Genomic DNA, 16,255 nt, shown 5'->3' with positions numbered 1-16,255 from the left:
TCTGCTGAGTCCTTGGGTCCATCCTCTCATGCAACTTGTTCCGCTCAGCCCTCCCTGTGGAAGCGAAGTACGTTATGTCTGGAAACATGCTGGCTTGGTGGTCAGCCAAGCTGAGGGACTGGAGGACCTGCCTCGTCTGGGCAGCCCTGACCCTCCTTCTGTGGCCAAACTGAGGCTTTCTTTCTATAATTTGTGTGTGTCCCAAGTCCCAGGCAAAGGTCCCAGACTCCTGAGCCTCTGAGATGACAGGTTCTCTGGCTCCTGGTCAGACATACCACCATCAGGGCTATTTGTCGCCTGCATTTCAGGGTGGTCCCACAGGAGCCTGTCCTCCAGTCTGAGGCCATAAACAAGCAAGTTCACCCCGACTCCTGAATGGAGGCAGGTGAGGAGTCCATGTTTCCCTTGTGTATCAGGACTCTGTTTTCACAGATGGGTCATGTTCCACAGGATAGCCACATTGCACAGATAACACGGGCAGGAGTTAGTGTCCTATTTTACAGATGAGGACAGTGAGACTCAGTCAGGTGTCATATTTTGCTAAAGGTCTTCCATCCATCTGTTCAAACTACATACTGAGCACCCACTACCTGTCAGGCCCTGGGCCAGCACCTGGTGTACAGGGATGAGCAAAATGAAAATGGTTCTTTCCCTTGGGGAGTGCAATGCCTCAGAAGGAAAACACACACAAGATCAGACACCACCCCAGTGAACAGCAACACCCTGGTGCTAAGGGCCAAGAGGGCGAATGCTGGGGTGTGCCAGATAGAATTCTGGTGGATGGGGTCTTAGTCTGTTCGGGCTGCTAGAGCAAAGTACCATCAATTGGGTGGCTTTTAAACAACAGAAATTTATTTCTCACAGTTCTGGAGGCTGGAAGGCCAAGATCAAGGCACTGGCATATTCAGTGTCTGGTAAGCGTGCATTTCCTTGTTCATAGTTGATTTCTTCTCACTGTGTCCTCACACAAGCCACAATTTAGAAAAATGAAAATTTAACTTTATTTTGAAATAATTTTAAGTAAAAATTGTAGATGCAATACACAGAGCTCCCATATACCTTTCATTCAGGTTGTTGGCTTTTCTGAATCATTTGAGAATGAGTTGCAAAATGATGCCTCATGACTCGTTAATACTCTAGTGTATATATGTCAAGTTCAAGGACACTCTCTGACATAACCCCAGGACAACCATCAAGATTAGGAATTAACATTGACTCACTATACATCTACCCACAGACCCCATTCAGATGTCATCTGTTGTCCCCATGCTGTCCGCTGTGGGTCTAGGATGCAGTCCAGAATCACGTGTTGCATACAGTTGTCATGTCTCTGTGGTCTCCTTCAACCTGGAACAGTTCCTCAGTCTTTCCTTGTCTTTGAGGACCTTGGTATTTTTATGGAGTACAGTCCAGTTACTCTGTGTCCCTTAATTTGGGATTATCTGAGGCTTCCTTACGATTCCTGTATTTATGGCAGGAATACCTCAAGAGTGATGCTGTACTTTGTCGGTACATCCCTGAAGGAGACACACCCTGTTAGTTTGTCCCAGTGCTGGCGATGTTAACTTTTATCAGGTGGTTAAGATGGGGTCTGCCAGGTTTCTCCACTGTAAAATTCATTAACAAATATGTTGTTCTTACTAATTAATAAGTATTTTGTGGAGAGGTACTTTGAGAATATGTTAAATATCCTATTCCTTATCAAATGTTCATTCATTAGATGTAGCATCTATTGATGACTTCTGCCTAAATCAATTATTGGTATGATGGTTGCAAAATGGTAGTTTTTTAAATTAGATCATTCCTTCTAGATTTATTAGTTGGTATTCTGTTGTAGGGTAGAGTTTCCTTATGCAATGTTTATGTAGTCATTAATTCTTTTTTAAAAATCTATATGGACTCATGGATTCCCATTTTGCTCAAAAGGTTGCACCCCATCGCTATCAGTATTTATTTTTATTTATTTTTTTTTTGAGGAAGATTAGCCCTAAGCTAACTACTGCCAGTTCTCCTCTCTTTGCTGAGGAAGACTGGCCCTGAGCTAACATCCGTGCGCGTCTTCCTCTACTTTTTTTTATATGTGGGACACCTACCACAGCATGGCATGCCAAGTGGTGTCATGTCTGCACCCAGGATCTGAACTGGCGAACCCTGGGCCACCGAGAAGTGGAATGTGCGAATTTAACTGCTGTGCCACTGGGCCGGCCCCTGTCAATATTCATTTTGATGCTCAAATTGCTACTTGGGCACTAGGAGTTCCTTCAAACCACCTCCCATGTCCTTTTGATATATCATCAACATTTTTTGTGTACTTTCTTACTTTCCAGTGCAGTAAGATATCCTAGACTTATTCTTTGTTTTCATCTTTTTTTTACTCCCCAAAGCCCCAGTTCATAGTTGTATATCCTTCTAGTTCTTCTATGTAGGATGCTGCCACACCATGGCTTGATGAGCAGTGTGTAGGTCCATGCCCAGGATCCAAACTGGCGGACCCCTGGGCCACCAAAGTGGAGTGTGCAGACTTCACTATGCCACCAGGCCAGACCCCTAGACTTATTCTATATTTCCCCTGCCTGGGAAAAGGGATTGTCCATTTCATCAAGGAACCTCACTTCTTTTATTGAAGAATGATATTTAACTAATATCTGGTTGCTAGATCTGGTTGTTACTTCTGGGACGTTACTGCATCTGTGCTCTCTTGTTGTACAGCGCTTAGAAATATATTAGTTTTCTATGGCTGCCATAACAAATTATCATAAACTTTTAACAGGATTCATCTGATTAGATTGGGCCCACCAGGATAATCCAGGAACATCTCCCCATCTCAGAGTCCTCAACTTTAATCTTATCTACCAGTCCCTTTTGCTTAATTCTGGGGATTAGGACATGGATATCTTTGGTGGGGACCATTATTCTGCCTACCACATATATGCATGTATTAAGACTTTTGGGACACCCTAGACACACACACACACATATTTCTGTATTTCTTTCTCTTTCTCTCATCTAGCCATAGCCATAATTTCACGCTAATGCCTCCAGTTCCAATCCAACATCACAGGGTTTATTGTAGCTATCCTTCTTTCCATACTTGTAACTCCTGTGAGAATCAGGCTCCCATTATCCTCCATGAGTACTTATTTGCTCAACTCCTCCTTGTGTAACTGAAATCCTAGCTGCACCAGCTGAAAGTTCAGCCCACACATGCCAGTTTCCCCCTCCCTGAACACACACACACTGCCAGAAATCTGGGCCTAGTTGAAGAGGAAGGAGAAAGCAGGAAGCTAGTAAATTAAATTTTTAGGTGACAAATCAGGATAGAAAAACATGGACATGTTCCAACAAATAGCTCTCAAGAACTGTGAAGGTGCTGAGATTTTGCCCAACTTGTAAGTGACAAGCTAGCTTGCCACAGTTTCATGGATGCTGGCGAAGGACATGAGACTTTTGGGTCAGAGATAAAGGACTTTATTACTCACAGCATAGCAGGCAGCATGAGCTTCCTGTTTGTGTTGGTTCCCTTTGCCTCCCAAGTCCCAAGAGTAGGTACAAAGGGGTCCAAGTAGATGGGACACAGCTGAGGAACCCCTAACTCAGGGAACCTGACTCTTTTATAATGGGATGCAAGCAAACTTCCCTAGCCATTGATCAGGAGGAAGAAATTGTCTATATACTACTGGACTATAAGTAAGCCTGCCCTCCACTCCAAAGGGCTGTATAGCTGATCACCATACAAATATCCTCAGGAAGGTAGTTTGGAATAACAGACATATAGAACCTAGAGAGATCCGTGGAGAATTGCCTCCCAATAATAGATTGTCTCCTAAAAAGTTATTTATAATTCAAAACATGTTTTTCTGTAGAAATAATGATTTAATGGTGGTTTCTGGGCTTACCCATAAAGGCTTATATAGACCATAATATTGCTGAGTTCAAGTGCTGTACTAGCAGAAGCAGCCATAGCCTACAGGGAGAGGTTATTTGATACATAAGAAAGATGAAGAGAGGAGGTAAAGGGATTAACATCTGTGGATCATCTGATATGTTTAGTCGCTGTACATTTTCTATTTCATTTCAGTTTTTAGCCAATTCTGTAAGAAATGATAATGTTCAATTTACATATGACAAAGCCAAGACTCAGGAAGATTAATAAGTTGTCCAAAGCTAATAACTGGCTAAAGTGGGATTTCAACCCAGGTTGGTCAATCTCCAAAATACCCCCTCCCCCGACGACACCACATTTCCACTTCACCCTGCTTGAGGTGAAGTTCACTTTGACGTTCTTCCCCCTTGAGTTCTGCGCCCTGCCCCCCGTGCCCTGCAGTTCCCCTCCTTCACTTTCCCTGCTGCCTCGGTCTTCCCTGACCCACCCCAAAGGGCCCCTTGGTTAAAAATCGCTTCCCTTCCTTCACTTGTTCATTGGAGTTTTCAGATTCCTTTGGGTAGCTGAATTGAGCACTCAGACGATCAGATTGGATCAAACTGATTCACAATTAGTTCGAGAATGATGGTCTCTTACCCATTTCAAGAGCAGTTTTTAGCCTTTGCCTACACCCTTCAACGGACAGCTGGCTCCAGGAGAGCCCTTGCTGGTGGGACTACTCCACATGCGCTGTCACATGCATCGCTGTTAGCAACTAACCTGTGGACAAAACTCCTGCAAACACCTGGTCGCACTTTATTATTCAAATTTCATTAGTTTCCCCCTAATGTTCTTTTTCTATTCTGGGATCCCATCCAGGATGTCGTATTACATTTAACTCTCATGTCTCCGTAGGCTCCTCTGAGCTGTACCAGTTTCTCAGCCTTTCCTTGTTTTTGATAACCTTGACAGTTTTGAGGAGTACCCGCAGGTACTTTTTAGAATGTCCCTCAGTTTAGATTTGTCTGATGTTTTTCTCAGGATTAGACTGGGAAGAAGGACCGCAGGGGTAAAGTGCCATTCTCATCATATCATGTCAGGGTGCATGCTATCAACATGACTTATCACTGTTGATGTTAACCTGGGTCATTTGGTTGAGACTGTGTTGGCCAGGTTTCTCTGCTGTCAAGTTTCTCCCCGACTCCCTTTCCGTACTGTGCTCTTTGCAAGCAAGTCACCAAGTGTAGCCCACATTTAAGGGGTTGGGAGTTATGGTCCACCTTCTTGAGGGGGGAGCATCTACATCAATTATTTGGGATTCTTCCATTTGAGAGATTTGGCTTTTCTCCCTTATTTATTTATTCAATCATTTATTTATATCAGTATGGACTCATGGATATTTATTTTATACTTTGAGTGATAATCCAATTCTATATATTATTATTGTTGCCCAAATTGTTCCAGTTTTGGCCATTGGACACGCTTTCAGTTGGCTCCTGCATCGTTTTTACAAACCCCCATCATTTTGTTTTTTGAGCACTTCCTTACTTTTCTAGCACAACAAGGTACTTCTAGCTTAGTCTGTCTATTCCCTGATCCAGCCCTAGAATCAACCATTTCTCCATGGAGTCTGGGTTCTTTTTATTGGAGAATGGTATTAGAAAGCAAGATCTGGGGACTGGGCATAATTTGTATTTTAATTTTGTAGAAATATGAAGAATTCAGGAAAACTTACATACTTAAAGTGGATCAACTCAGTGACCATTCCAGTTTAGCCACAATTTGTACAAGAAATATATCTACTGTAGTATCAAGATATGCCTGTTCAGGCATCCACCACTGTGGAAGGACATACAGAAAGCAGGAGCAATGGAGACCTATGTGGAGGGGAGCTGGAGATGGGGTGAGGTGGAGACTTACTTTCCATGTACACACTTGTTCTCTCTGGATGTTGTACCATGCACATGCATTACCCATTTAAAAGACAGGCTGAAGTGGGAAAGGGTGGGAAGTGAATCTGGAGAGTGAATGGAAGGTATCTGGCTCCCACATCATCTCCTTTGCATTGTCCTCTTTGCTTAACCTTCTTCTCTTCCTCCATTTCTTCCTTCAAGAGTATGTGCTGAGTTCCTGACGTCCATCTATATTTCTACAGCCACTGTGTAATAATGTGAAGATCAATTTTGAGGGGCCCTGGCCTAAAATACACTTGCCTTTTTGTTTAGGTGACCAAGTGGCCACTAGGAAAGCAAGGGCTGCTGTACGACCGGAGCTGGATGGTTGTGAATCACAACGGCATTTGCCTGAGTCAGAAGCAGGAGCCCCGGCTCTGCCTGATCCAGCCCTTCATTGACCTGCAGCAAAGGATCATGGTCATCAAAGCCAAAGGTGTGAACTCTGGGTTCATTTTCACAGAGCTGCTGTCAAGAGCTTTTATACTCATATGAAAGTGAAAAAATGGCTTTTCCTCTGCCAAATATTAAATTATCCTAAATTGAGTGAATTGATGCCTACGAGAGACAAGAAGAAATTCGTTGCTCTTGTGTTGTTTGGGAAATTTCTAGGAAGAGGTAAAGATCTGATAGTCCAATCAGAAAGTAAAGAGGTATAAATTTTGAAATTATATAATATCCTTTTCACTTATATTCCTTTTATTTCCTTCGCTCACCGTAAAATGTAGTATATATTATGTACTTTAATTCTTCCTTGCTGACTTTTATTATAAACTAACATATATAAAAGTATAGACCAGCTCTGTCCAATGGAACTTTATGTAATGATCAAAATGTTCAATATCTACGTTGCCCAACTTGGTAGCCACTCGTCACATGTGTCTGTTGAGCACTTGAAATGTGAAGTGGGACTCTGGAACTGAATTTAAAATTACCTAATTTTAATTAACTTAGATTACTACATGTGGCTAGTGGCTACAGTGTTGGACAGCACAGGTATAGAGAATAATATCGTACATAATTATATTCAGTTTTGACAAACTTTAACCTTTGACCTCATTTGCTCCAGATTCCTCCTATTTCTCCTTCACCTCTCTCTCTTCTTCCTCCTACTTCTCCTCCTCCCACCCTCCTTTTAGAAACAACCATCACAGATGTAGCTGAAATTCCCTGTGTACTCCTCCCGGGTCTCACTCCTCCTTCCTTCCCCACTCTGTCTACCCTTAATAGAATATTCCAGTTTCCCTCCTAACTTGTAGCTGTGCTTTTGTGATACATTACATTTCTATATATTCATGACTGTGTTTCTTGGTTGTAGGTGTTCTGTTCTGTTCCAGGGTTTATTTTTCCCTTGAACCAATAGGCCAGTGTTGTTACTAGGGCTGTTGAATAAGTGTTCAGTATCTGGTAGGGCACGTCCTTCCACCTCATTCTTCCCAATTGTCTTGGCTATTCTTGGCCTTTTGTTCTCTGTATGAATTTAAATACATGTACAGATTTGTGTAGCCCCTCCCACAATCAAGGCACAAAACAGTTCCATCACCCCAGAAAATTCCCTCATGCTATGCCTTTGTAGTCTCTTCCTCCCGCGCTTAACATCTAGCAATGAGAGGTCTGTTCACTATCGCTACAGTTATATTTTCTTAAGAATGTTATATAAATATAAATACAGTATGTGACCTTTTGACATTAACTTCTTTCACTCAGCACGATGCCTTTGAGATCCATCCAAATTGTCACATGTGTCAATAGTTTATTCCTTTTTCTTGCTGAGTAGTATTCCACTGTGTGGATGTACTAGAGTATGTTTATCCATTCATCTGTTGAAGGACATTTGGGTTATTTCCAGTTTTGAGCAGTTGTAAATAGAGCTGCTGTGAACATTCGTGTGCAGGTTTTTGGGTGACCACAAGTTTTCATTTCTCTGGAATAAATACCTAGGAGTAGATTACTGGGTCATATGGTAAGTGTGCTCACCTTTAAAAGAAGCTGCCAAACCATTTTCTGGCGTGGCTGTACCATTTTGCCTCCCACCAGCAACGCATGAGAATTCCTGTTGCTTCCCATCCTGTCAGACTTTGGTATTGTCAGTGTTTTTTATTTTATTTGTTTTAATAGATGCGTAGTGGCATCTCATCATAGTTGTAATGTGTATTTCCCTAATGGCTAATGATGTTAGGTACCTTTTCATGTCCTTACTTGCTCTTTTTATATGAAATTGAGTGGATTACTCCTCTTTCTATTCTCTGAAGCATAAAAATGTATATCATGACTAAATAGAGTTTATCCCAGAATGGAAGGAATGGAAGAGAGACTGAAAACGAATATCTGGATGTCTTCCACTCCAAATTAGCAGCACTTTGTGAGGTGGTGCTCAGTCCCCCCACATGTATCAGATATTCTGCTCACTTGTAGGGGCTTCCAGCATTGTGGGTGGACTAAGGGCATCCTTTGGTGATGTATGACAGGATGAACTAAATAGGAATCAATAAAACAAGGCATTATGATGGTTTCATGTGTGTGACTTGTCGCTTCCAAAGATTTTAAGCATCTGAGCCCAGAGGTTGGGCTCTTTTATTTCTCTGTATCTCTGAATGGAGCACAGGGTTTAGTACATATGGAATGAACTCAGTCCCCACGAACTTCACTGGGGGCCCTTGAGTTCAATCCGTGTAGGGATTGAAGACCCCAGATTTTGTTGCCTTAACAAGAGGCCTGGAATGATCCTTATAAAGCAACTGAGGGCGAAGACCCTAAGTGATTTATCCAGAATCTTGGCTAAGGGTTAAAAGAGTTCTGAGCACAGACCTCCTGCTGGCTGCCCAGGGGTGCACTTGCTCCACGGCCTTTGTTCCCATGCTGTCCTCTCTGCTGTGGTCACTTCCTCATAACCAATGTTCAAAGCTCACTTGACTGCTCTCCACTGTGGGTACGTACCTGGCACTGTATCATTCTTCCATACACACCCTTTGACAAGGCAGCATCTATAATCATTCCTTCTCCAAACTTCTGGAACGTTCTGGATTAGTTCCTCTTCTGGCCTTCCCCATACAGGGACAGGAGTGTGGAACTAGCTGTGCATGCATAAGATGCAGACAAGCAGGGACATAGTTCATGGAAATCCTGTTACACAAATTGTTGCGTCTCTGTCTTTGTTGTGGTGAAAAGCCTATTGTGATGGGCACAGGCCTGGGGAGGAGGTGTGATCTGAAGCTCGTTGAATGGGAATGTGTGTCCCAGTTTGCTGTGCTGTGCTGTGCCGTGTGTGTGATGAAGCAGGACCAAGATGACAGGGATGCAAGTGCACATAATGTGTACTTGCCTGAGGGACAGGTTGGGTCATACTGGCAGGCAGTGTGACTGGCAGCACTTCTGAGAGGGCTGGAGGGCTCAGGTGGGTTATACAGGATGAGGTCTTGCTTCTGGTGTCCACAGAGTAGGGGCCTCCACAAATTCTACCCAGAAGTCTTGACTTCATGCTTTTCGCTGTAGTTTTAATAACTCATAGAGGACTCGAAGGAGTGCAGAGTGGCAGAGGGTGTCAGCAGTTCCAGCCTTTATCAAAGGTCTTTCCTTAAAGGCATTGGATCAGTTTCCTTTAGTTTCATCAACATATTTAATTGTAATTTTGTTTAAAGAATGAATACCACTTTAGCTTGGTACTGGGTACATGATTGTTTATTATTATTCTTTAAACTGTTACATACATATGTTATATACTCCTTTATATGTATAACAACTAAAAAAAAAGAATAACTTCCCCATCCCACTGACATAGTAACTGTTTTTTAGCAATAATGATGATTGATGCAGGAATCCAATTTGATGCTGACTCCTAGGGGCTACGTGAATTGACAGTCTATGCTGATATCTTTACAGACTGAGCATTCGTGCCTGCCTATTTCTAAAAGATTTTTGGTAGCTTAGAGAACGATGACCTTGGGTTGTGGAGTCATCCAGAGGTAGAGAAATCTTTCAAAGGAATTTACAGTGTTCCAGGATCTATGGATACGACTGTCCCAGTGCAGGGTCTTCCACGAGAAAGCTGCTCAATGAACATGCTGTTGGTGGTACTGATAATGCTGAAGAGAATCTCCATGTTATGAAAAGATTTCCAAGACCCAGCCACTTATTGGATTCAACCAATTTCCAGGGTCATTAAAATTCTTGTGTATTTCACGATAATGGACTTTTACTTACATAGTTGTTCTTTTTGCACGATGATAAATTTGTCTCTAACCTTTGTTCATTAGGGATGGAGCCTATAGAGGTGCCTCTTGACGAAAACAGTGAACGGGCTCAGATTTGCCAAAGCAAGGTCTGTGCGGACAGGTGAGACTCTGCAGCAGGTGTAACTCTCCGGTCCATCTGCAGGGTGACACCGAGGGAGAAGAAAGTAACGCTCTGGACATTGGCCCTCTGCTGCACCCTCTGCCCAGTCTGCTGCCTCTTTCCACTTGCACGGTCTGCTCTAACCACAGTGGCTCCTTGCTCTTCTTCAAACCTACCAAGCATGCTCCCTCGTCAGGACTTTGCACTCACTGTTTCCTCTGCCTGGAATGCTCTTCCCCCATTTATACCCGCAAAGGGCTCCTCCCTCACTTCCATCAGGTCTCTGCTGAACAGCCCCCTTCTCAGAGGGACCCCCTGACCTCCCACAGAAACCAACCCCTCCCTCTCAGCTTGCCTTGCTCTATTCTCCTTCACATTTACTGTTTCCCCAGCGTTTATCTTCAGTCCCTCCCACTAGAATGCCTCTCCAAGAAGGTAGGACTGTCTCTGTTGCTCCCTGCAGAGCCTGGAGCAGAGTATGGTGTGGGAGGGTGAGATGAAGCAGGGAACCGTTCAGAGGAGGCATGTGGAGCTTGGGTGGGGTGGCTGCAGTGGAGTGATGGGGAGGCCTGATTCATATTTTGAAAAGAGTGGCTGGTGGGTGTAGAGTAGCTGGAAGGGGCAAGTGGGAAGGCTAGCTGAGCACCTGTGAGTAACACAGGCGAGACAAGAGGGAGGCTTGGGCCAGGGTCAGGGAGAAAATCAGGTAGATGTCAGATTGTATTCTGGAGGTACCATCACCTGAACTAGCTGATGGATGTGGAAGCTGCAGGTGAGGGAGTGTTAAGACGTCCCTCAGGTTGCATCACTTTCAGGTAATAACTCATAAATTATATTCCGTATAGTTGTGAATTATTATCTAATCTGAGTTATTGATGATAAATTATCTGTTAAATTCTAGGAAATGTAGAAAGTGAGGTTGAATGTAATGGCATTTCTACTTATTTCTTGACTGTAAATGTTTAGAAATCTATTTATGGAACACATCAAATGCCTGTGTCCCTTTTTATCTAAATCTAATCTGGACCCCAAAACCCGTGGAATAGGAAATTTTCTGGTTGTGGGAACCAATTCAATGGGTTCCCAGCCCATCTAATACCCCAACCAATTTACCCCCCAAATGCTGACAGTTAACTGTGACAGTTCACTGTGATAGAAGGCTTTTCAAATGCTAATTGCCTAGTAGTTAATACAATAAACTCATAAGTGGGTGTGTTTGTGCTCAGTAGACAATGATACTAGATAGCAGGGAATCAGATGACTTCTTAATCAGTTTTCTTCTGCCCTGCAAACATATACTATCGTGTAAGTCATGAAATGATATGTTACATACTGAAGCTACAGCTAAACTGAGCTTAAGTTGTTAGTGCCTCTGGGTCGCCCTGGGTGATGGAAAGGTGTGATAGTGTGAGGATCATACTTGGCATAATTGAGCATCATGGGCACTGGGCCACCCAAGGCCCAAGCATTGAGCACACTGTGCATCCTTTTGGCAGTACCTGTGCCAATAAACATTCATTATAGGACGCTTTTAATTTAGGGCAATTAATTTTGGGTAAACATTTTTGCATGTCACTATAGCAGATCATTTCATAGAAATGCAGCCATTTAGGGATACCTGTGATTATTTATCAGGCTCATCCCTGGTTGTACATCTCATTTAGCTGCATCTGAGAGGAAAGCCGTTTTCTGGTTAATAAAGCTTTTCAGATAGCTGGAGGGTAGGCTCCTTAGGCTGGGAACCATGAGTACTCAACATAATGAAAATGGACTTTGATGCAATCTCTCAAAGCACCAGAGGCAATGAGCTACAAATCAAGGTTTCATTCTTCCCTTCCCTTTCTAGGACACAAAGGCGGCTATTTTTCCTGGTAAAAATTGAGGATAAGAGACGTTTTCAGTAATATCCATCTTGTAATCCCAATGGAAGATATTAGCAATTTTGCATTATAAATTCTGGTGATGTATAGATTTAAATTTTGTTTAAATTTTAAATTCTATAAAAAATTCTGTAAGTTTGAAGAATCTTTTGAAAACCGAATCAATAAATGTGCTCATATTGGTAATTTATAGGGATAGTGTTCTTTTCACAAACCAAACACACATCAGTCTATGCAGCCTGGCCATGAAAGAAAATGTTACAGTCAGGCCCCCATGGTAAAAAATCAGGACATGTATCTGGATTCACCAGCTTCTTAAAGCAATGTAATGCTCTGGAATCTCTCAAATTCCGAGCTTTGTGGTTCTCAGAGGCTATAGTTAATATAAACAAGTTCTTTCAGAAGGAACTTCTAAAGCTTTTAATCTGCTCTGAAAGCTTTGCACAAGCCCCAGATCTCAGGTCTTCTTCCCCTGCCTGGGAAATGTCTCTTCCCTGCAGCTTCCTGAACACACCTGTCACTTTAGGCTTCCACCTTGCTGGAAGATCGATGTATATTATATTATATTATATTATATTATCTAACTTTTTACAGTTTAGATTATTTAAAGGAATACCATATAATATTCACCATCCATCCCTTTTTTTTTTTTTTATCAGGGTAAATACTTATGATTGTGGAGAAAAAATTTCAAGCTGGTTGTCAAAGTTTTTTGGTCGTCCGTGTCATTTGATCAAACAAAGTTCAAACTTTCAGAGAAATGCAAGGAAGAAACACGGCAAAGGTACCACATTTTGGATTGGTTCTCAGGGGACAGGAAGTCGGGATTACCCTTGCGTACATCAAAATCAGCCCATGAAATGGATTAACAGGGCGACTTGCTCATGTCCAGAGAGTGGGTGGTCAGCCTTTGGCAGACAGTTGCCACAGTGCCCCCCAGGTCAGCAGGACACATGTGTGGTCTCCAGGATAACCCTGAGGAGGCCGAGGCGGGCTTCCAGCCAGCTGCTTCACCTCTGCTCAAGCGCTCCGCCTCAGCTCTGCATGTTTAGAAGCACAGTTTCACTTTGTTAAATAAAAATACTGGTAGCTTGTTATGTCCTCAGATTGGATTTGGGAACAAGAAAACATGGATTTCTAGTCTTAGGTCCATCACCAAATGGTTGTCAGAGCTTGGCAAATCCTTGAACCTCATGGTCCCTCAACTTCTGTAGACCTCGGCTACTCAGACTTTTAAAAGTTTTGACAATTTTTCCTGCCATAGGCTGTTGGTAGGATGAAGTGAGACAGCAGAGAAGAAAGCACTTTGAAAGGTAACGGTACCATATGAGACGAAGAGGTTGTTTTCAGGTGTCTGCTCACATGCCGCCTTCTCAGGGAGGCCTCGCCTGACTGCTCTCCTTAGAACCAGAGCACCTACCGAACCTGCCCAGCTCCCTTCTCTGTTTTATTTTTCTCTGTGGCACTTTTCATATCATACAAGCCATGCATTTTACTTGCTTATTCTGCTTCTGTTCTGCCTTCCCTCTACTGGATCGTCAGCTCTGTCAGGGCAGGGATTTCTGTCTGCTTTGTTCAGTGCTGCTGCCACAGTGCTTTGAACAGTACCTGGCACATAGCAGCTGCTCAGTAAATACTAGATGAATGAATGAATGAAAGGGTCATTGCTACATGACCGGTTTGTGCAAGGATGGCCTAATGATTAGCTCCCAGAGAAACCGGCTTCTAAGTCCGAATAGCATTTTGACCATCTAGGGACCAGTAAACAGGTCTAGGGACCTGCATAGGTTAACCCATGAGTCCCTGAAAATGTATGTTAGAGAGAGGAGTCAAAGGATGTAATCTGCTTAGACTTTGACAAGTTTTGACAATTTTTCATGTGTTAAGCTGTTAAAGAGTTTGAGTCGCTCTGTGATAGAGATGGGGAATAAACCTAAGCTCATTTTGTTGAGGGGGTGAGCTGGTAGTGTTTGGGTAAGCTCAGAGACATGATTAAAGGGGAGAGAGAAATGGGCCTTTCCATGAGTAGAGACATGTAAGGAGGGGGATTCATCAGGACCCGTGATGACCGGTGATGAGTCATTTATCATTATAAATGATCTGATTGAATAACTTCCAATCATTCGTAGTGCCTCCTGTCTACCTGGGACTTGGCTGGATCTTCAGGAGGCTGGCTGAGATCATTAAGCAATGGTTGTAGTCCTTTGGCATCTCAGTTTAGAGGCAAAAACTCACCAGCAGGCAACAACACTACAACAGAAGGGATGTAATAAAGGTCTGTACAAAGGGCATGGGTGTGGGGAAAGCATCCTCTATACCTAGAGTGAGTCATAGAGGGCTTCAGGGAAGAGGTGAGTTTGGAGCTGCATCTCAACAGAAGAGTAGGAATTTTCCAGGCAGAGAGAGGCAGGAAGTTGACTTGGGAGCAGCGTGGCAGGGCTTGGCATTTCAGAGAAGGGTTTAGGAGGGTCAGATGTGGGTAGGGGAGTGATGGGATGGAGCTGGGGAGAAGGGATGAATGTGCCACTGAGGAGTCAGTGAGTACTAGCTTGTGGTTATGGGGGACTCATTGAAGAATTCTAAGCTGAGGAGTTTCATGATGTCACTTGTGTTAGAAAGATGCTCCTGGTGTGGTGTGGGGGCTGCATCAGAAAGGGAGAGGAGAGAAGCAAAGTGGCCAGGCAGGAGGTGGCAATGACTGTCCTAGTGAGAGATGGGGACCTGAGTGAGGCAAAAATAGGAGCAGATAGACTCTGTCACCTGCGTGATACAGGATCAGGGAGTGTCAGCTGGTGAATATTTTTCCTTTAAGGATGCAGTTTATGGTGGAGAGGTGTCTGACGGTCTAGGCTACTGGTCTTCGAACATTTTTGTATTGGTACACCTTTAGAAAGAAGAACAAGAGGTCTCTTCCATAAGATTCAAGAAATCAAAGGGAAATTTAAACCTAGGTTAGGAATGCTGAACAACCAACAGGGAAGCACCATATCTGATCAGGAGAAAATAAAGGGAAGGTGGAAACAGTATACTGAAGGTCTATACAGAAGAGATAAAAGGATGACAGATTCCTTTGGAGAAGGTTTCTATGAGGAAGAACCTGTAATTCTAGAAAGTGAAGTGAAAGCTGCCCTGAAAGTGCTGGGAAGAGATAAGTCACCAGGGGCAGATAGGGTATTGACAGAATTATTTCAAGCCACAGAGATTGAATCTGTCAAAATCCTAACAAGAATATGCCAGCAAATATGAAAACAAAACAATGGTCTACAAATGGGAAACACTCAATATATATCCCAATCCCCAAGGAAGGAGATGCCAAGGAGGGCAGTGACTATAGGACCATTGCTCTAATTTCCCATGCAAGTAAAGTGATACTCAAAGTGCTGCAACAAAGGCTTTTACTTTATATGGAGCAAGAAATGTCTGATGTCTAAGCTGGATTTTGAAAAGGGAGAGGCACGTGAGATCAAATTGCGATTACTCGTTGGCTACAGGAGTACTCCAAAGAATTTTAGAAGAAGGCTAGTTTGTGCTGTATAGATGACAGTAAAGTCTTTGCCTTTGTGGATCATGAAAAGCTCTGGGCTGCTCTGAAAGAAATGGGCACTCCTCAGCACTTGATTGTCCTGATGCATAACCTGTCTTGTGGACAAGAAGCCACTGTCGGTACAGAATATGGAGGGAAAGAATGGTTTCCTACAGGCAAAGTTGTCAGACAAGGGTGCATTTTATCCTTCTATCTGTTTAATTTGTACAAAGAACATATTATACAAAAAGCTGGGCTAGACTCAGATGAAGGAGGAGTGAAAACTGGTGGAAGAAATATTAACAAACTGAGATATGCAGATCACACCAACTTACTGGCAGAGACCAGCAATGACTTGAAACAACCTCTGATGAAAATGAAACAAGAAAGTGCCCAAGCGGGACTGCCTTTGAACATCAAGAAGACAAAAATCATGACTACAGAAGAACTACACAACTTTAATGTAGACCATGAAGACATTGAAATTGTTAAACACTTTAACGATTTTGTTTTGTGTACTTGGTTCACTCATCAACTTAAATAGAGACTGCAGCCAAGAAATCAAGAGAGGACTGAGACTTGGAAGGGCAGCAATGAAAGAATTAGGAAAGAGCATCAAGTGTACAGAAGTGTCGTAAGAGACCAAGATTATCTACACCCTCGTATTCCCCATTACTATGTACAGGTGGGAAAGCTGGACAAAAAG

General features: G+C 43.0%; 1 protein-coding gene across 4 annotated transcripts in view; it reads left to right on the top strand.

Moving 5' to 3' along the window:
• Positions 1-16,255, top strand: part of MOCOS (molybdenum cofactor sulfurase) — a 51,920-nt gene that overhangs the window by 23,848 nt on the left and 11,817 nt on the right. For 3 of the 4 annotated variants that reach the window (XM_014829344.3, XM_044774585.2, XM_070513178.1), the window contains exons 9-11: positions 6,088-6,250; positions 10,068-10,146; positions 12,686-12,810. In XM_014829344.3, the coding sequence (XP_014684830.2) occupies positions 6,088-6,250; positions 10,068-10,146; positions 12,686-12,810 (367 nt within the window). Of the gene's footprint in view, positions 1-6,087; positions 6,251-10,067; positions 10,147-12,685; positions 12,811-14,155; positions 14,360-16,255 lie in introns of those variants that run through there. The other variant, XM_070513177.1, reaches the window with a different exon arrangement.

This window comes from Equus asinus, chromosome 7 (genome assembly GCF_041296235.1).
Source record: "Equus asinus isolate D_3611 breed Donkey chromosome 7, EquAss-T2T_v2, whole genome shotgun sequence".
Classification (NCBI taxonomy): Eukaryota; Metazoa; Chordata; class Mammalia; order Perissodactyla; family Equidae; genus Equus; species Equus asinus.
Note: the sequence above shows the minus strand (reverse complement) of the source record. Positions and strands in the feature narration are given on the sequence as shown.